The 21,668-nt window shown below is 34.9% G+C and overlaps 1 protein-coding gene across 1 annotated transcript in view; it reads right to left on the bottom strand.

The window, feature by feature from the left end:
• Window positions 1-2,111: 2,111 nt before the first annotated feature.
• Window positions 2,112-21,668, bottom strand: part of BCKDHB (branched chain keto acid dehydrogenase E1 subunit beta) — a 110,137-nt gene continuing 90,580 nt past the window's right edge. The window contains exons 10-11 of the mRNA XM_014870178.2: window positions 7,108-7,260; window positions 2,112-2,448 (exon numbers count right to left, since the gene is read on the bottom strand). Coding sequence (XP_014725664.1) covers window positions 7,120-7,260 — 141 coding nt within the window. The 3' untranslated portion in view covers window positions 2,112-2,448; window positions 7,108-7,119. The remainder of the gene's footprint in view (window positions 2,449-7,107; window positions 7,261-21,668) is intronic.

The raw sequence follows: 21,668 nt of genomic DNA on the forward strand, positions 1-21,668 counted from the left end.
CTGGCTAATCCTCTTATAAACACATGCACTTCCACGAGGAACAATACCTCTGATGATTTAAATCCAGTTTTTATATAATAAGTGCACTGTTTATTATGGTGAGGTTGTTATGGCCCTACAGTCTTAATTAAGCTAGATGACAGAAGAGGATACAAGTCTTTCATCTGCAGTTAATAAATCTGGGGTCCCATGAAGACTGGGTAGGTCTTTCGTAGAATCATAGAATAATTCAGGCTGGAAAAGACCTCTAAGATCATCCTAGACCAACCACTAACCTGGCACAACCAAGTCCACCACTCAACCATACTAATGTCAAAGCTACACATCTTCTAAAAATCTCCAGGGATGGTGATATTTCTCTGAGGCTGTTCCAATACTTGACAGCCCTTTCAGTGAAAATCTCAGGACCCAGCAATAAACTTTGTACTGTAAGTATTTCCAGCAATTACTGTTAGATAGATTACTAATTTTCTGGATTATCAGCAAGGAGTAGTGACAGGATTTTTCCTTTAGGAGTTACTTACAGTGAAACAATCATTGCCCAGGTTAAATGTGAGAATATTCAATTAAGAGACCCAAGTGGTTAAAACCAGAAAATACGACTTGTCTTTGGATTTTAATATTAAGAAACTTAATAAAAAACAGTTATTTGTATGTACGAGCATACACCTTCCCATCCAGTTTAGCATTGTAAGTCATTTTTCTGTAACACACACTTAAACAGCCTCCAACCTTGAGCACAGGTTACGTGAGTGAATACTGCCATCTAGGCAGGCTTTTGGGAGCAGCACCTATTTTAGAACATTAATCCTTTTTTTCCAGGGAAAAACATTCTATTACCCCAAGCAGAGGAAAAAAGGAACAATTTTTTATACTATTAAAACCGACACAACACCAGTCACCACAAACACAACTCACCCCTCAACCGGATTGTAGCAGTCCACATTAACAGTAAATATTTTCTACATGTTTATTAAGAAATATATTATTCCATATTTCAATGCAGACAACTTGAACTTAAGCTTTGCACTAAATTAGAAATCACTTTTTTCTGTGAAAACTGTAAATACAAAGTATATTTTATTAAGGCTATTAATTACCAAAGTACATTTTACTAAGGCAGTACTATAATTGCATCTATTTTATGTGCTTTGAAATACAGTAACAGTACATTTTTAGGAGGCAGTTACTAAAATATCTATTGATGTTCTGCAAAGAAAGAAATAATTTTTTAAATCATTTTCTTAATATGACCAAAATAGCTTTCCATCCAGCTCAAAAAAATATAAAGTATGTAATACATCCATCTTATTTCAGACAATAAACAAGTTCTATACAGGGCATTTACAGGAAACTTACAAGATTTGACAACAATCTCATTTTGTTTGGATACATTTCGAACTAGCTTCATTATCAGTTGTGGGATTCTTTAGGGAATGCACAAACCATGAACACAGAACGGAATCTTACACAAAATGGTAGGACCTGAAAAGATAACAACTTAGCACTTTCCATAGATCCACTGATATTGACTGTGAAGTTATCCTCCCTGGTGTGTTTCAGCTGTCACCTTGAGGATTGTCCTGAGCAGGTTTGTGTACAAAAGTATCCTTCTTTCTCTCAGAAAGACTCCCCTGAATAACCACAGAAATGTGATTATCTGGCTACCAGCATCCATCTCCTCAATGCCCCCACTCCTTCCCCCATTTGGTAAGAAGCATGAGACTGATTTGTACAGAGAGCAAAGCAGGCAAAAAGAAGAGGAATTGCTTTTTGCACAACTGCTTAGTAGCAGACACATTCCAATTCTAGAAGGAAGGATATTGTAGCAAAGATGTACCAATTAAGCCTCTCATTCACAGCAACAAAGCAAAAAAAGCTCTTCTCCCTTCTCAAGAAAAATGGACTTCCCCTTGCAGAAAGGGGAAATCAGTATTTAGGGACTGTGTTGGATGAAGCCACTCAAGTAAAACAGTGATGCCACCAGTTAAAGCAGGTCTCCATCACACAAGTTGGTCTGGCTGTCTAAGGTTTATTGTGTTGACACTACAGTCACATTCCAATAACTTCTTTGGGTTCTTCCAAAACAATAGAAAAACTAAGAGACAACATGAGCATAATATGTTTTATTGAATAAAATTCTGCTTCTAATATTTACACAGTGAAGTCTAGATGTAACTTAGTTAAGCACGGCAATGTGCAATTTTCATTCAACATCTGGAATATCTTTAAATACATCTGAAACTACTTACTGTAACAATCACCTGCCCATCACTGATTTCATAATTAAGGAAAATTTGAACTTGCTGAAGAATAGCCAAGATGAACATTCAGGACAGCTGAGTTAAAACAAAAGTCTGCTATGTAAATTCCAAACCCAAAAGATCTGATTAAAATGTCAAGAGTTTTGAAGGCAGCTTCTGTATTTCCCCGTTGTTCTTCTCCTCTCTGCAGAAAAAGATGACAAAATAAATTATAAATCTGAAGACTGAAACTAATATCTGCACATTAAACAGACAGCACAGTCCAAGGTGATCTTATTTCTTAAATTCATAATGTCTTAACTTCAAGGTGTATGAACTAAAACAAATTACTACCAATTACTTATTAATTCTGCATTAAATACTATTTTACATCTTTAAAGCTGCCAGGGTAGACACACAGAAATTAGAAATGCTGCAAATGATACCTAGAGTCAACACACCACTAATTATTGCCATTTACACAAAAAAGTTTATGATCAGCTACCTTCCCTCCTACTCTAGAATGTTAAGCAAATGTTTTGTATTTTTTCTACTAGATATACTATCATTCTACTATTACAAAGAAGAGGGGTCTGGTAAAAAAACTATAGTCAACACCTTTCCTGTTTACAGGGCTTTTTTTGAAGATAATTTCATTACTGACCTTGCATGAATTCTCAGCAATGTCTGAAAGCAAGCATAGACTTGCAGCAGCCATACTAACAATCTAACTCATAGCTCTAGTAGAGTGGTATCTTATATGTGAACTATTCACTTGCTGCAAGACATAATTCATTAGCCACTTGCATGCTTTTGTCATCCAGCAGGAAAAGATTATAAACCAGGAATCTCAAGCTTCTGGAGGTTGTTTATTGTAGTGGGTTACAGTTAGCACTCAAGCGGGCAGTCTAGCCTGCCACATTTGTGATTTATGTTTTGAAAAAAACTGGTTGTTAGTCTCAGGTTAAAAAGATCTTGCGGTCTCTCATATCTTATTTATCAAACACGGAGAGGAACTACAGCTGTCCTGTGATCAAGTTAACCTGTATGAAGCCCTGCTGAACTGCCAGGAGTGCAAAGGAAGACACAATTACTAACTAAAGTACCTACCAGGTCCCTTCCTGTTTCCCAGCACAACCAATTTCAAATATATGCTTGGAAAGAAAAATGAATTAAAATCAACCCCCTAAGATTCCCTAACATCACCTAACCTTTTAGCACCAAGATTAAACTTCTCATAAAATAGTTCTGCAATGAAGTTCAGTGTGATAACTTTGCATTTTTAGAAACTAAATTTGTAATGTAACAATGGCTCTCCATGAACACACATACTCTCATGGAGGTAAACTGTAACCTAGCAAAGAATAGCTTTAAAATTTAGAATTGACAAGAAAAAATACGCAAATGTGGCGGCAAAATCTGCAAAATGTAACAGAAAAGCACTTAAATACCTGCCATTTCTACACTACACTCAGCCCTCAACATATTTGTGAACAAGAATACATCTTATAAAATTTGTCACCATATTTTTCAGTTTCATACCTATCTTCTGTTTCTTCTTTTAAGGTTTCTTTCCCCTCCTCAAACAAACAGCCAGACACTGTTCCATTTACCCAGGAAATGCATATCCATCCCAATCTCACCGCCTTTTTTACCTTTATCTGTTTTTCAGCTACAGAGAGTTATCTGGAACACAGCTCCCTACCTGGAAGCTATTTCTCTAATAGCTAATATAGCTACAAATTTTAATAACTCCGAAACTGCTGAAAGATAGAGACTTTGCTTTTGCCTGTCTCATTGGTGAGGTATACAGGACACATTAGCAAACACTGTCTTTGCGAAGGAAATCCATCTGTGCTGACAAACTCAAGATAAGCAATTACCTGTGTGTGAGATGCTGTCAACATAGGCTGAACAAAACTAAATGTACATTAAGATAATAATGTTAACTTTAGAAATTATTAACCACAGCGCCCAGCTTTTTTTACTCTTCCAGTTCTCTCTCCTCAATCCCACTGGGGGAAAAAGAGAGAGGCTGTGTGGGACTGAGTTGCCAGCTGGGGTTAAACCACAACACCAGCTTGACCATTTCTGTAACCCAAAAGCCAACCCTACACTCCTCTTCACCACAGGGAACTCCTAGCTCCCCTGTCTCTCCAACAGTAGGACATGAAGGAGACCAACTCCTCTAACATCCAGAAGGACTGACTGTGCTCAAATCCATACAAACTGTAAAACCATTTCTTGGAATTACACATGAGATGGTTTGGAACACATAATTTCATCACTCCGTACCAATGGCAAGTAACAAATGTTACCACAAGTACAAAAAAGAAGCAAATGTAAAACAATCCTTTTATTTCTCAGAAACGTAAGTGAGCTACCTTATTGCAATTACTGTGTCAAGTATGTAAAACCAATGCGTAGCAGACAGAAAATTAAGGAAATATTCCCCAGAAATGTGGCTTACAACAAGGCACATTAATGTTCTTCCATAGAAAAACTTTGAGTAGCTCATTCTGGAATACTAGTATCTAGTCACACCAACCAAAAGATATGGTGCTATGGGCCCCAACATCTGGATGTCTTGTTAGACAAAGCAGGAAGCAGAGTTTCTGTGTCTTGACACCTTTTCTGGGGGGTTTTTTAGACAACCCCTAATAAACCTGCTCCTCGATATGCTAAATCCACATTTTCAGCTGACCAATAACCTCCTCTGATATTTGTGTGTGGTCCAGCCCACAAAAGAAAAGTTTAAATGCAGATGACTTTTCCATGTTTTAGACCAGGTTTAGAGGGGACTTCCAATGTCAAAACTGGATTGTGCGCAAATTCAATGCAATCTCAGAACCCATTTTTTCAGCTCATACCTCCCTCACTTTACCATCCCCTATAGAGGAACAGGGGGTTAACTAACTCTCTGAACCACCAAATGTCCTCAGATGTCCCCTTTTCTTACAGAGGAAACAATATCTGGTCCTTTGGTTTCCTTTGAAAAGTAACAAATCAGAGGCTACCTAGCATGACCCAGTTACTTGCCTCAAGGAACAGATACAACCAAGCCATTCTCTTTAGGTAAGATTCCCTGACTTTGTTACAGGGTGCCAAACAGAAAAAAGAAAGTAAGTCCTTAATGAGTTTACTTCAACCCAGATCAAAGGCAAGGACAACTGTTATTAAAAAGAGTGCACTGATTACATATTCTACAAAAAAGATGACAGGTGAGAAAACAGCTTTAGTTTTAATTCCAAGGAAATGAGGTGCATTAAGAACTGCATCACAGCCGGGCAGGGCTGGGGATTGCCCTGCTCTGCTCTGAGCTGGGGCAGCCTCACCTCCAGTGCTGGGAGCAGTTTTGGGCATCACAATGTGAGAAAGACATTAAACTATTAGAGAGTGTCCAAAGGAGGGCACAAAGATGGGGAAGGGCCTTGAGGGGAAGCCGTGTGAGGAGCAGCTGAGGGCACTTGGTCTGTTCAGCCTGGAGGAGACTGAGGAGAGAGCTCAGTGCAGGTACAACTTCCTCAGGAGGGGAGAGGAGGGGCAGGCACTGATCTCTTCACTCTCATGGTAAGGCAGGACTCAAGGAAACAGCATGAAGCTGAGTCGGGGAAGGTTTGGGTTGGATATCAGGAAAAGATTCTTCACACAGAGCGTGGCTGGGCACTGGAACAGGCACCTTAGGGAAGTGGTCACAGCACCAAGCCTGACAGAGTTCAAGAAGCATTTGGACAACACTCTCAGGCACGTGATGGGATCCTTGGGATGTCTTCCACAGGGCTAGGAGCTGGACCCAATGATCCTTTCCAATTCAGCATATTCTATGATTCTATGAAATGCTCTGGCATGTCAGTAACAAGCAATTTTTGAGAAAAATAGAACTACATTATTTTTGGAGAGATTGCATCACTGGTAGTAATCCCATTTCTCATACAGGCACTCCCCCATCAGTTATTGAGGGAAACAGTGAAATGCCAGAAAGTCTTCTGACAGTAACTATATATAAAGGAAATTAACATTATGGTTTTGGTAACCTTCTATCCATGGCTCTAAATTGAATTCACAGTTTAATTTAGAGGTAAAACAGACAGAAGATGGCACCCCTAATATAGGGCCCACCTTGGCCATCCTGTCTTTGGTGTCAACAGCTAAAAATCCCCTGACTGCCCATTACAGATTCTGTTGTTTTCTTCTTTTCATTTCCCACACACAAGCTCCATCAAGACGGTATCTCAAAAACTAGGTTACTTTGTTCAATTAAAGGAATCTCAGAATACATTGTGTTAATACATTTTCTAAACTGTTAAACTGTTGTCATTAAAAACCAGAAGTTCTCCCACAGCACAATTCTAAATCCTGGTCAGCCACCCCACAGTCAAATGTTACTTAGTATAATATTATAATGAAACAAAAGATGTTACAGACTGTGAGTAACAGACACAGAAATATGTATTACTTCACAGTCTTTCTGCTCTGCAAACAGAAATCTTCAGGCATGATCAAATTACATTGAAAATCATAAAGAAAAAATATTTTTATAATATATATTGAATATTAGTACTTCAACAGAACTACAGATGCTGCACATATTTCAATGGTTTGTGTGTATTTACAACACAGAGCCAAAATTCAGGGCAAATTGGGTCTTATTTGTACCTTGCAGGACTACAGGCCACCCTGAGGAGTGAAAAATTATAAAACTTAACACTGTGCCCAAAGCCATAAAGGGCAATTCTTATTATAAATAACTAAATAAACCAGTAGTAAATAAACTAAATAAACGAGTAGTAACAGCGCCAAACCTTGCAGTTATCCTGTCAGAACCCTTGCAGGTAACCTAAATAACAATATGTTTATTTCTCACCTGTACTACTGCTCAGTAGTTAATCATTTTTTTAAGAGCATCATAGCATTTCCATTTGTCTGGGATGTAGAAAGGCTCAAAGATGTGAGGGAACGGAGTGTCATAGCCACATACTCTTGTAATAGGAGCTTCTAAATTCAAAAAGCATTCCTCCTGTTAACAGAAATACAGAACAAATGTTAGTGAGGACATTATTTTCAGGAGTCTTACATCACAAATGGAGGTCAAATGAACTTTGCCAGACTGACAGTCCTAGAAACTCAAAAGCTCTATTTATATCACTGAATAAGTAGTCATAACCAGAATAGTGCTTCCTCTTGCACAAAGGTCCTTATTAGAAAAACAACTTGTATTAATGTTATTTTCATTCTCTACATGTGTGCTGCATTAAATCATAGGCAGGTTATATTTAGTACATCTGCTATACATCCAGACAACTGCTGCCAAGAAACAAATATTTTAGGAACAAAGGAGTAAGAGTCTCTTTCCTGTGCCACTTTTAAACATATAGAAAAATTGTATAATCTAAGAGTGCATATTATTTGTTGGATAAAGGAACATCATATTCAAAGTTCTTTGAACTCCTAGATTATTAAGGCTCTGTCTAAGCATTAAGCAGTTATGAAAATTAAATGGATTTGCATATTTCCAACCTTTGAGTCAAATCCATGCTCTACTACTTAACCCCCTACAATTTGTGCTCTACCTGGAGATCAGATTTGATAATGACTGTGAGAGTTTCATTACTTGACCTAGAATGGCACAAAATATTACAAATACCACATTAATTTGAAACTAACCTGTAAATATGTAACATTATCAGCCTTAATAACCAAATAAATAGTGGGGTTTCCATCCTCTTACTCTCAAGTATCAGAATGATGGCATAGACCACAAAAATCTGCGAGAAGTAGAAATAACTTAGCCAGACCAAATTGATGTTGATGCTAATTATCAGCTCCCTTTCTCCCCATATCTTTAGTATAGGTATTTGCTTTCCAAAGCAGACAAATGAAGTGATAAAACATGTCTCCTCCTGGTCCTTCCTTTATGGAGTGCAGCAACTGAGAAGTCCTGGCCAACTTCCCCTGTACTTGGCTCAGCAAAATGGAAGATGAAGTATTATCTACCGGTCCTTTTCTGCCAGGTCCACAAGGAAAATAGTTAAAAACCTATGCTTTTCTACAAAAGAGTGCTAAGTGCTTTCTCAGACTGATGAACTGTTTCGAATGCACATTGCCTTGCAGTCCATGGCAGCCTGATTCTACTTACTGTGCTTTCAATCCATAGCAATATTTAGCAGTATGGAAGGTACTGGTAACACTCTGAGATCACAACATTTCACTCCAGCATTGTGAAGTGGGTTTTTCTGGACAACGAACCAAAGTAAAAAGTCCAAGAAGTTGTGATTGCACACAGTATCAATTACACTTAATAGTGCATTAATTCATCTAGAATTCACCTAGTAGGTCTGAGGTAAAATATATATGCAAATATAAATATTTTTGAGCTCCATTTCCAGGCACTCTTTTCTTTGAAAAGCAAAAGATTCACATTAGTAGAAAATCCTGGGAAGTAGAGTGTAATAAATCCTTTATCTGCCCACAAGGTAGATCATGATGTTCTACTCTGACTTGCTGGCAAGGATAATTTTGATACTAAACAGACCTTGATTCCCATGTTGCAACTGACCAAAAAGACAAAGCAATAGTTTTTGAACCATCCCAAAACTGACTGCCCAATCCACCTGTCAGCTGCATTACACCAAAACATGCAAGTATATTCTAGACCCATAGCCTCCCAGTACTGCAGGGCTGTTTTCAAGTACCCAACACAGACCACTGTCTAGAAGACAGACTGTTTAAGCAAACTGAAAGCTTTCTAGGAAAGATGTTAGAAAAAAAATTAAAGTTAAATTGTTTTGGAAGTAAAGTAGTAGGCATGGGATTTCTGATTCAGTGTAAAATGTTTACTTTTGAAAACCTGTACGAAAAAGTCATTCTCTATTAGCAGAATACCCAAAATTCAATTGAAAAATTATTATTTTGTTACAAAAATAAGAGTTTACAAAAGCAACAGCTACAGTTACATATAGTCAATATATCTAAATTTTTCTTAATGCAAAAAAATCCAGTGAAACATTAAATCTTGCTCTGCTTCCTAACTGCAGTGGCCAAATTCTGGCTCAAGTTATTCAATATGAAATTTGCCAATTTTGCTTCATTTGATTGATTTTCACTCAAAGCTTTCTGGAAAATACATTATTATATTAGGATATAAAGGCATATAATTGGTCACATAATTCTATTTCGACATTTGATGCTTAATACACACTTATTAAGACCTTAAAACAATTTAAGACCACAGGTCTCAGTAAAAATCAGTTCTTGAAATTCACAGCAATCAGTCAAATGCATCACAAAAACAACACTTTAAAACAATCACATGCCTTGATTTTTAGAACAGGAGCTAGAACCAAGGACTTGGTGGATGTTGCATAATTGTATGTGAAATGGATCCTCCAGTATGTTGTACACTCCATCTATTTCCCCAGATTAAAATATCCTAGTATGCTAATATAGGATTTTTATCCAAGTTAATTTTAGCTTTATTTAAAAGTACACTTTACTTTTATCAGAGATTCAGGTACTCATTGCTAAACCAGGGTTCTGAGCTAAAAACTCTTTGAGTGAGAACTGCAGACATTTACAGAGATAAGCAGTTGCACAAAATGGATAAAATAAAAAAACAAGTCTCCATTATTGGGCATTATTGAAAGAAATCATTACTCATCCATCTGCAATGTATGGAAAAATAAAGCAATCTCATCTGCCGTTTGGAGGAAGCACTTTCAGGCATCTGGTCAAGAAGAAGATAGTTAAAAGATTTTCTTTTGCTCCAGTCTGTCCTTCCTCTGAAGGGAATCTCTACAATTCCACAGTCATAGTAAACAGACCTTCACATGCAAACACTTTGGTAAGTAAGTACTGGTAAATGAGACTATTTAATGCACAGCTAGCATATCAAACAGATTCAAACTCAGTCTTTTCCCCTATTATAGTCTTAATTTCTTTATTTCCATACTTTTTGGATCTATTTCATTTTCCTCTCTAGCTGGCATGGATTAAAATCCATAAACAGGATTTTTTTTTTTTTTTTTCATTTCTACTTGTGTGTAGAATACTTCCTAAGTGAGAAAGCTTTCCTTTAAAAATAAATTACTTCTGCAACACTTTATGTCCTCTCCCAAACTATTCTTATTTTGCAGCACTACAAGCACCCCAAAAAATTAAAAGCTACTAAAATGTTAGATGGCTGCTACATGAGACCACTGATTTTACAACTCCTTTTTCCATACATAAATTTACTTTCTGAAGGACGATAAACAAAAAGTTTATATTAAAGGCCAATATGAATATGAAGAGTTGGATAGAACTCTTGATATTTATTTTGATATTATAGCTACTATAATAAAAAGAAGATTAAACAAAATCCATTACACAAGGAAAACCATAGGAACATTCTTCATGCAAGAGTACTCATTTTTTGGCTGACAATACTTAAAAAATTTAGATTCAGGAATTCATGTGACAGGTTGCAAAGCTTTAATTAAATTGTAGTCAGTTCTGTCAATTAGAATTCTGAATTTTGCCATCTCATCTACAGATTATAACATTTTAAAAATCACATATTTAATTGAAGAACTTTTCAGAGGGAAAGCTTATTGCATCAGAGTTTCACTTTCTGTTCTGGATTTTTATTCAGATTTATTTATGCTGCTGACATAAACTAAAGTTACTTAGGCTTAAACAGTTAAGAAAATTGATTTCAGATCACTTTGTTGGTGATCCACATATGAATTTTCAACTGTAAATTACCTACTATTGTAAAAATAAGATTAAACTTATTATAAGTTAATAATGAACACGACAATCTCAAATACAATAAAATTTATTTTTAACTCATAGCTTAGATTTTCAAAAGAAGCTTTCCAAAGACATTGTCAATCAAGTCCCATTTTGTAAAATGTGGATTTCATGCAATAAAGCTGACACTAAACAAAGATTAAATATTTTTCTCCTTGGTTTCTGCCGAAAAAAGTCTCATTTAAAAAATCTACTTTCTATAACAGAAAAGCCAAGCGTCTGTAGTTTTCGTATGTTTCTCACTTGTAGTACAGTCCTTTCCTTTACAGCTGCAAGCACCAAATGCTACACATTTTAAACATAATTTGCTTTGACAACATATATATGTCACATTCCTATGAACAGTCACTTCTATGAGTTACGTAAGTACTATGCAATGCACTCACAAGATATTTTCAAGGTTGAGATATGTGTAGAGAGAAAGATCTATATATTCTTTCTTTAGAACTTTTTTCCAACAGCTTAGCCATTTTTGTCTTAAAATATTTTTATAAATCTTTTCCTGATAGTTACAACAGTGACACAATTTTTCCTCTGAGAACTTTGCAGATGTATGTTGTAAACTTTTAACTTCTATCAAATACTTTTCTCCTTTTCAAATTACTTTAAGATATATATTTATAACCTAGCACAGATTAATAATGATACATTTTATTTGTTGTCAATTCTTTGCATTTATGTAATTAATATATTGTCAAATACAGAAAAATAGCCGCTAATACTATTTATTTTTTTGATTGCCAAAAGAGATCATATTTTTACCTACAAAATACTTCCGTAATTATAAAACAAAGAAAAATTTAGGGGAGAAAAAGTCTGTTCTGTGTAATTCATTGCCTTGCTACCATTAAAAAGCAATTAACTGCAAATATTGTCTTTAGAGTAATAAATCACATAAAACAGTATTTATAGAATAAGTCAAATTTTTTCTAAAAAAGATAAAGTACTATAACATGAAATAAACAATTCATACACAGACTTGAAGACTGCCTTCGAATTTCATTTCAGCTAGCTTCAAAAATGAATAATCTTTAATAACCCAATACACAACTGTATTAAATTAAATTTAAAAGTCTGTTAAACAACAAACATTCACAGCAAGAGCATTAACTTGAAGCTGTTGGAATTAGAGCCTTAGTCAGTGGCTGAGCTGTCTTGGTGGCAGAACTGCACAAAGAAATCAGCACTGCATTCCCAAGGTATTTACAATACCAAACAAAAAAAACCCCCACAAGCCAAACAAACCCAAAACTTTATTTATGTCAAATAATTATCTTTTCAACAAGGAGGAAAATGGAAAAAAAAAGAAAGTAACTTTTCTTTCTTCACAACCTACCCTATGTTTTATGCAAAAGGCACAGACTTTGTATGAAAATATTACACCATTTAAATTGACTCTGGTAGAATCTAGGACTAGAAATTAAATATATTCAATTCAGAAGAACACAGAGACAGGAATTAAATTATTCCTAGTAAATGTATAATTTGGATTGTTTTCGGTATAAGGTGCAGCAGCCAGCACAATTCTTCTCCATAGAATAAATGTACAGGTACACTCAAGAGGATGTGGAATGACTTCCAGGTTATGGAATATGCTGCTTTAAGTGAACTATAAGAATGTCTTTTGGCTAGTCAGGTTTTCGATAATTAATTGTAATCCACTAGATCATCACTTCCCAACTTTTTGCTACAAATACTAGAAATACTATTTTTCCTAGGCAACTATGTTATATGCAGAACATGACAAAACTATTCAAATAGAAGTTGTTCCTCTATATAGCAGCAAATCACCTTACAGCAAAGTCACTACAAATTATTCTATAGGATATTCCAAGTTTCCTGAGCACTTTCTTAAGTGGCAATTATGAATATTTGCACGGGGACCAACATATTTTCTAAAAGCATGCCCAAAGCCCCAGAGCTGGAATGATTTCCCAGGCCCATGTGTATCTGAACATTCTTGCTTTATTTAGCTACTTGGCATTACTAACTGATCTGTTCAGTAAATGATCCTGCAAACTGCTACACGTACAATAATGTACAATAACGTGGCTGAATAATCCAAAGGAAATCAACACAGCTAAAGTCCCTGCATAAAATTATTTTTACATGAAAATGTTTGCAGATCACAGGTCATTTTTCCACATGAATGAGCAGTTGCTCTGCACAACAAACATTTGTTAAGCTTTTCAGTAAAGATTAACCTACTTCTAATTACTTCCTACCTTTTAAAAACAAAGCTAGAAATATGCTACCAATATAATCAGACTTTATACTTTTGATCATCATTTATCACCTACAATTCTAATTACTTATTTAAGTATTTTGTAAAAACATCTTCTGGTTAAGCTCAGCATGCCAAAAGTGACTGGAAGGATTCGCTGCTAAGAGTTTTAATAGTCAGTGAGTGGTATTTTTATTTTTACAGCTGTTAAGGCAGCTGAGAGATTCTTGCAAAGACAGTCTTGTCAGTCTGCATATCTGGCACAGTAAAATTCTCATAGAAGTACTTCGCTCAACACACACTAATGAACTTCAAAGGAAATGCAATTTCAGCTGCTGTTACTAAACAATTTAAACCAGCACATTTCCCTTTTTATATTGAAGCATTTGCATTTTGGGACAGCGTAGTGGATGCTGTCACCGTGACTCACCAAATCCTTCCCCAGGGCAAATCCACGGCTTGGCCAGGCAGCCAGAGACACAAGTACAAAGGAACCGTCATGTCCTCCCATGAAATAGTGAGGGCTTACCTATTATCTTTCCAGAATTTTTTACAAGATGACCTTTGCAAAACAGACTCAGGGTGGAGGGGATTATTGGATCACTTGACACAAAGATATAAGGAATTTCACGATGTATTATTTAAACCGAGCTGTCATTTTACTTACAAATTTAATTTATCAGAAGCTGCTTGATGATTCAAGTCCTTAGGTAGAAGAATTCTAGTGAAAAGCTTTAAGTGAATAATAAATATTTTCTCACTTAAAGGTAAAATTAACAGTTAAGAAATCTGACTGTTGAGAATAGAGATGAAAATTTTATTCTACGTAAGTGTAAAAAGTTGGAGAAAAATATAATGAGGTTTCATTATAAAGGTTTATGCAAAAAAATACTCGGAATACTAAATGAATTATATTGGAGACTGAGCTTTTGGGTATGGGCTAACCTAAAATGCACAAAATAATTATTTTACCAAATTTCTTACAGTAATTAGCTTTTTTCCTTTTCTAGAAATGCAATTTTTTATCGTTTTGATCATTCTACACTTCATTTCTTTAATTACTATTCAAGCAGACTACATTGATATTCCAGTGTAATGAAAAACTGCCAACAAAACAAACGAAAACAAGACTTCTAAGAAAGTAAGAAATTAACACTTCATTAACTTTTGCAGCTATAAATAGTCAATGCAACTCTGTTACAAAAGACCAAGAAATGGGCTGCAAATGAAACATTTTTATTTTAAAATGTTTAATAAGACCATAAACAGTTAGCATGACATCTCTTAATTTAAAAACTGGTCCAAAAATATAGACAAAGAATAACATATTTCAGAGACTACGAAATTTTGAGTTTCTTTTATGCCAGAACAAACAGTTCAGAATTATTGCACTGATTTTGAAGAGCCGATGAAATGCATGTATAAAAACATGTGGGACCTGCAACATATTCAGCAATATTACACAGACAGAAACATGGATAACAGAATTAATTACTTTTACACAAGAGAGAAACATAACAGTAGTTGTCAAATGTGTATTTTAGGAGTCTCACAGAAGTTTTCATTGGATTAAGCCCAAAGATTTAACTTGGTCAATGTTTTAGAACTGATCATTTAAATAAATTTCATACTTAAAGTGGTTATGTGAAGTTCACTTTTATACTAAATCATTTACACAATTTAAATTTTCACTCCAATGAACCTATTGCTTTTAAGATGGAACTACAAATCTTTATATAAACTAATCTATGTCTTCCACCAATGTTATCAATTGTACAGTGTAAATTCTTAATGAAGAAACAAAGTACAATTACCTACACAGCTGCCTTAGCTACTGTGAAGCACCTCTCTTAATCTTCTTCTTTTCCACTTCAGTTAGCACTCAAAATTGCCATGAATGAAATGTAAAAATAAGCTATTGGTAATATTGCAAAAGGAAAATCACAACAGAGTTCAAACTGAGGTTTTCTTTTCCCCCTATGTGCCTGATAAACAGTAAAAAAAATTTTTCCCTCACATAAATAACTGGAGAGAAATTCTCATTTTTTTCACTAACTAAAATTTTTGCAGAACTCAATCCATCACGACTCTACTGGACTAGATATCTCTAACAAATGGCATTCAATAGCACAATACATAAAATCAGAATACCATAAATATAAAACAGAACTATAGTACAAATCAACATTAATTTACTATTTACATGCTCTGATTTTATTAAGCTAATTATTAAACAGCAACCCTACTTCACATCTGCCCTGAAAAAAAACCAAACCACCAGTATTATACTAATGTAAGATTGTTTGAGAATCAGTGTTCCCTATGTCAGATAATTTTTTTTCCATTTTTAACATAACTCTTGAAGTACATTGGGCTTCTGGTTTCACCCAATATCCAGTACTGTGATTGTACAGGAGCATAAACTCTAGCCTCCTGCAAGCACAGAGATTGTGATACAGGACATACAACAGAGCATGAAAGGGAGAACACAAAATGCAAAATTCTGTGAAAGTCTGAGCTTTTATTTCCTTTGCTAGTGACCAAACTCACCACTGCCTGAGGTTTCCTGTCACATAAAGTTACTACTGATGTCAGAAGTCAGGGATTAGCTGCACTTACACTGATGTGCTCTCCCAGCTGGGCAAACACAAAATCAAAGCACATTTTAAAACAATAGTTATCCAATCATGGACATTTCTGTGCCCACCAGCCCATACATCTGATTTCATCTCAACAAATGAGACCACTAGGCCATGCACAGATGAAGCTGGGGCTTTTTCCCCAGACTTCTGACAAAGCCTAAGGATACAAAGCTTGGCAAGGTCTCAGAACTGAAGTCCTGTCTCTGCCATCACAGAAGGCCACAGTTTCTATCACAAATTGATCTCATTTAACTGTATTGTACACTGCTCAATGATAATACTGTAATGTGGTTATTGGCTTTTTTTATCCACACTCCTTCTATGTGAACAGGTCATCTTGAAACCCTTTTTCTAATTTCAAGCTATTCATTTCAGATTCATTCAGATATCATTTTTTCCCAGTATTACTTTAGCAAACATTTTTCTGCTGGTTACCTTTGTTTATCTTTTCAGTAAATTTATAAACAGGATTTACATTCCTTTAGTCTTCCTTTTGACAGAGGCAGGAAGGCAGGCATTGTTAATCTGCTTTCACAGAGCAGGCTCTCCACAGTTTCTGATGACCCTAACAATTCCTCGCTCACATCATCTGGTTTCAATACTCTTTAAAAAAAAAAACCAGTTCACCACACCACTGTCTTCTACAACAAAATAAGTCTATATTATTTCTACTATAAGGGCCTGTCCAAATACACTTGTATTTTTATCCAACTGCAGGATACACAACTGAGCTGAAGGTAACTGATACACCAGCTCTTCCTCTTTCACCCAACTAATCATCTATAAGCTTATGCTAAAAAAAAAGTTAGTAGTTCCTAGTAATGTAGAAACTCTGTTTCTGTGACCCTCAATATCAGCCAGGTTCATTACAGGATTCTAATTTTTACTATATCAATAATATACTGACTTTGTAACTTTAAAATTCTGATGTTTGTAACTAAGAAACTACAAGATTGTTAAGATCTAACCAAGTCTTCAAAAATGCTACTCTTTACAACTTGTTAATATTTTTGAGAGCCCCACACTATACAACTTGCAGTTCTTGTACTGACAAGATTTTGTAAGGTCAGGATCTGTCAAGTTAATCTGGCACACAGACTGTATAAAGCACAGCAAATTCACTGACAAATTAAGTTTCAAAAACATCAGGCTGACAACATTTTTATCAGAGCACAACAACAGAAGAAAATTAGTCCTTCATGCTTTTAGGAGGGAATTATTAGCTGTCAAGACTGAAAAACAGTATTCAGAAAAATCCACCCAGTACAGAAGTTATTATGGGGCTTTTCTCACTGTATTTGGTGAGACTTTTCACTTGTCAGATGGTAGGAATACAGTCAACCAATCCTGCCAACAACTGTAAGAATTAAACATGCAGACACTGCTGATATGGATTTAGATTGCTAAAGATCCAATTTAAGTGTCTGACATTGTACTTTTCTTGATCAAGACAAGAAACATGTTCTCAAATGTCTTCTTTTGTGGCTGACTTTAAAAAAAATCATGAAATAAAGTACACACGTAACATTATTTTCCTAGTTTGTTTTTGCTATGAATTCAGGGATACTTCAGAAATTATGGGGTTTGCTAGCTTCATAGTTTCCTATCCACTGTAAAATCAGTATTACTTTGAATGCTCCACTAAAATAGAGGCTTAAGCGTCTTTCTCTGAACAGTATATAATTTTTCAAGGCATTTCTACTTATTTTAGTGATCACCACAAATTATATAGAGAAAGAAAAGCTTAGCTTGTAGTGGTTAATAAACAACTTCAGCCTAGAAGACCCAGTGACCAAACAAATCTAGGGTTGAGATTTGCCGTGGCACAGTGACCACATGCTCAAATTTAAGTTGCTGCTTTGCAGTTTTCTTATTGAATATAATGGTTTCCTTTATTCAAAAATCTTTTGAAAGTTTTCTAAATTATTACAGCTGTTTTCAAGACTTCTTTCTTTCAGATTTCCCCTCAAACAAAGAATCACTTAGGTGCAGGCAGTTGTGTGTAATTCATTAGCTTGCTATCGTTAAAATTCAAGTAAAGCTATTTATTTTCCTGAAAGGGAGACAATTTTAGGAGGTAATCAACAATTACAGTTACAGTTCTCAGGCACTGCTAAAACGTTTCAAGTCTCTCCATAGGGATATTTACTTAAAATGAAATGTACCATCCTTTGAAGATATTAATCCTTATTGATTATAAAGGAGGCCTGTAGTGCATAGATTAGAGATGCAACTTTCAGATCAATTCCAACTAAGTAATTATTAAGAAAAATTCAAATCCATGCCACCTCACTGCAGTCACAGAGATGTCAGTACATAGACAGTGAAAAGTCTTCAGATCTTTCAAGTTTCTCAACTACCTGGAATTCAAAGCAGGTACAACATCCAGCTTTACAGGTGAATGAAGATTGCAAGTAATCAAACATATAAAAGGAAAAAAATGCCATTCTGAAGTTGCTCCTATAATTTGGGTAGACCCATTGGTTTCTTGAAACTTTCAAATACATACATAATGTTGCATATAGTAACATTACCATGTTTCCCTCCAGTAGCTCAAAACTCCATATGAAAAAGGAGTAAGTTCACATCTTCCTACTCAAAGTTTAATAAGAATTTCTATCCTTAAAGAACAGCAAAAGTTTCTTTATAACTTGTGCAGAGATGGTAACATCCACATTTATTCACATAATCCCATCAAGCTTACTTATATAAGAAATCCTTTTCTTAGTATTCTGAATATAGGCAGTGATTAAATGCACAATAACTTGAGGATTTTGCCTAAGAGGAAAGTAGATGTCTCAATTTTGGTTTAACTAAGTAGGATTCCTCTCAAAGAAAAGCTGTTAAAATTGTCTTGGTAATGCAACATTGATGATGTAATTTGATTTTTGAATAACAGTGGATTGCTTCCTCTGTATTATTTACCATTATTATCCTTATACATCTTATACATTCTCAATACATTCTAGAGATAAATTCTTACTGGAAGCATTCTGAATAAATGTGAACAATTTTCTAACTCAACACATATCAATATATGGTGTTACAGCTCATATTTCAGAGACATGCTGCCCTTTGGGACTGAATAGAACGTAAGTCAATCAATATATTTATTAGCATATAATCACATTAATTCCATCAATATCAATATATATTGTGGTTGACTTAGACATATGCACATGCAGACTTGAACTTGGCACTTGCAATACACAGAATGTGTGTTGTGACACCTACAATACACAGTATTCATTCCTAGCTTTTTATACTCAGTGTTTCTTATTCTCAGTCAAACAGCATTTTTAATTTAAGGTGGTGCCCAGGCCAGCAAGAATCTGATGTTTGGAATCTAATCCCCAAGTATCTGAATTATCTGAATCTAAGGTATTCTACAACAAGCAAATAAAAAATAAACAAACAAAAAACAGTATAATTTTTTTAGTACTCCCATAATAATAATAAATAACCATAGAGAGGAGTAAAATTGGATTGAGAGGTATTCTCTTCGTGGTACCCCAAAAGTCACAGCGCCACTGAGCAGCAAAGAAGGGAACTCAAGTAGGGTACTTCTGCCCATGGCCAGCATGCTCATCTCAGGGATAGCAGCTCCTCACTCCTCCTGCTCCTCACATTTTATCCAATGGACATGAACACAAACAGAAAACAATCCAGGGAAGAAGGTCAAACTTCCAACCAAGAACACCAAGTTTGTCAGAAACTCCACCTGGAAAGACAGAACTAGTATTCCCTGCTGCTAAAACTGGCAAAAAGATTTGACATTGGCATCTTCTGACAGAGCAGTATTTTGCCAAAAAGACTATGGTCAGTCTTAAAACAGAGGTATTTGTTTTGTTGGTTTTTTTGCTAAAGAATAGAAGTGTTGCATGTAATTAGCTTCAGTGCTTAATTGAAATAATTGATTGGCAAGGACTAAACATTAGTAGCCCCACTGGAATTGGTTATTCCTCCTCCAGGTCCTCAGCAACTTTCATTTGTCTTCTCCTACCATTAACGTCTTGAATCTAACCATGACTTACAGATATATTCAAATATAAAAGTCTGAACATCTTTTACAGATCATCTTGAAGAAAAATATTGAAACTATGTTAGGCAGAGGAACAGACACATCATATTTCTACTTGGATATTTCATAAATGAATATCACAATGCTTGTTTCTCTGGAATAACACCAGTCAATGCTAGCCACCCAAGGGGCCTTCCAGGATTTAATTACCAAAACTTGGGCCTGCAGATAACTTTTTTCTGTGGCAATACTGAACAGTATAAGTTTGACTGTATTTAGAGCAGCAGCCAATCCTAAAATACAATTCATCCATCTCAGCTGTCCAACACAAGCATGGAGCTTTCACATTATAATGCAGGATTTAAGGAGTGGGGTTTTCTGTCTTTTTTTTTTTTCCCCTTCCAAGTTTTTGCAGGAACACCACGTGAGTTGTCTTTGGCCTCATCAACTATTTCTAGTATGCTTTTTGGGTATCACTGTTACCAGTATTTCTGCCTCCCTGACGGAACATCTTAGGTCTGAGGTTTCATGATTCAGAGAAATTATATCATAAAAACTGAATGTTAAAACAATTCATTTACACATATGTTTATACTGCTCCAAAGATTTTGTACACTGAGATCAGATTACAAAGCATATGCAACTAAACTTGTGTTTCAACTTCAGCTAACAGACTATTCACATACAGTAAATTGTTTTAAATTAAGATAATTGCATTTAATTTTAGAGTTTGTGCATTTTTATTATTATATTATACTCTAATGTATTTTGCAATGAATTAATTATATTATTTAGCAAAAACACAAATGTAGCCCCCTTAAGTTCCTTTTGTATTACTTAAACCTGGTTTTGATTATAAAACCTATGAACAGCTGTAGAAAGAATAATTTTTCCTTTAGTCATATGTTATATAAAAGAGTTAAAGTGTAAAAAATTAAATATACAGAGTTTCACATACCATAAAATAATTATTATCATATTTTTAAGGTATGGAAAAACTAATTTTTAAGGTTTACAGTGTATCAATCACTGGGTTTTAAAATCAAAAATTATGGATTTTTTTCTGAAGGACAATTACTAATATGGTCGACATTTTTCTGATCTTTAGAATTAAATTTAATATTTTTTTAAAGTAATAAATTATAAACATATCAATTTAGTACGGAAAGGAATTATTTAAAATAACAATTCTGTCTTTAAGTTCTGAATGTATGTTCCATAATTCACTGTTAAACTTCATGCTATGAAATAGGCATGAGAATGACTTTCAGATTTTAAAGCTGCAGTGCTACTATAAACCAGAGTACATGGAAGCAATTAACTCAGATTGCAATCATCTTATGCTGTGTTTATAGAAAATTAAGCTTTAAAAATACTTATTTAAACTCGTGATAATTTGCAAATATGCTTGGGGTATGCATAAAGAGAATTAGATGTAATCAATTATTTTTTAGTATCAAAGTATGCAAAGAAATATACTGTATTACTGAAGTAAAAACAAACCCATACATTTTCTCTGGAATATATTTCATAATTGTTACTAATATTTATATAGATAAGCACACTAAATTCTTTCATTATTACCTCCACTTAGCATCATTCCGAATTCTTTCTACAATGTAAACAAAATGACTGGCTCAGAATTGTAAAAAAAAAAAATAAAGTTGCATAGACAGTAACGATTCCAGCTCTGTGAGTTGTGAAATGCTTTCTCACGTTTACTTAAAACTCAGATTTCAGTCAGAGTG

This window comes from Sturnus vulgaris, chromosome 3, assembly GCF_052056855.1.
Source record: "Sturnus vulgaris isolate bStuVul1 chromosome 3, bStuVul1.hap1, whole genome shotgun sequence".
NCBI classification, from domain to species: Eukaryota; Metazoa; Chordata; class Aves; order Passeriformes; family Sturnidae; genus Sturnus; species Sturnus vulgaris.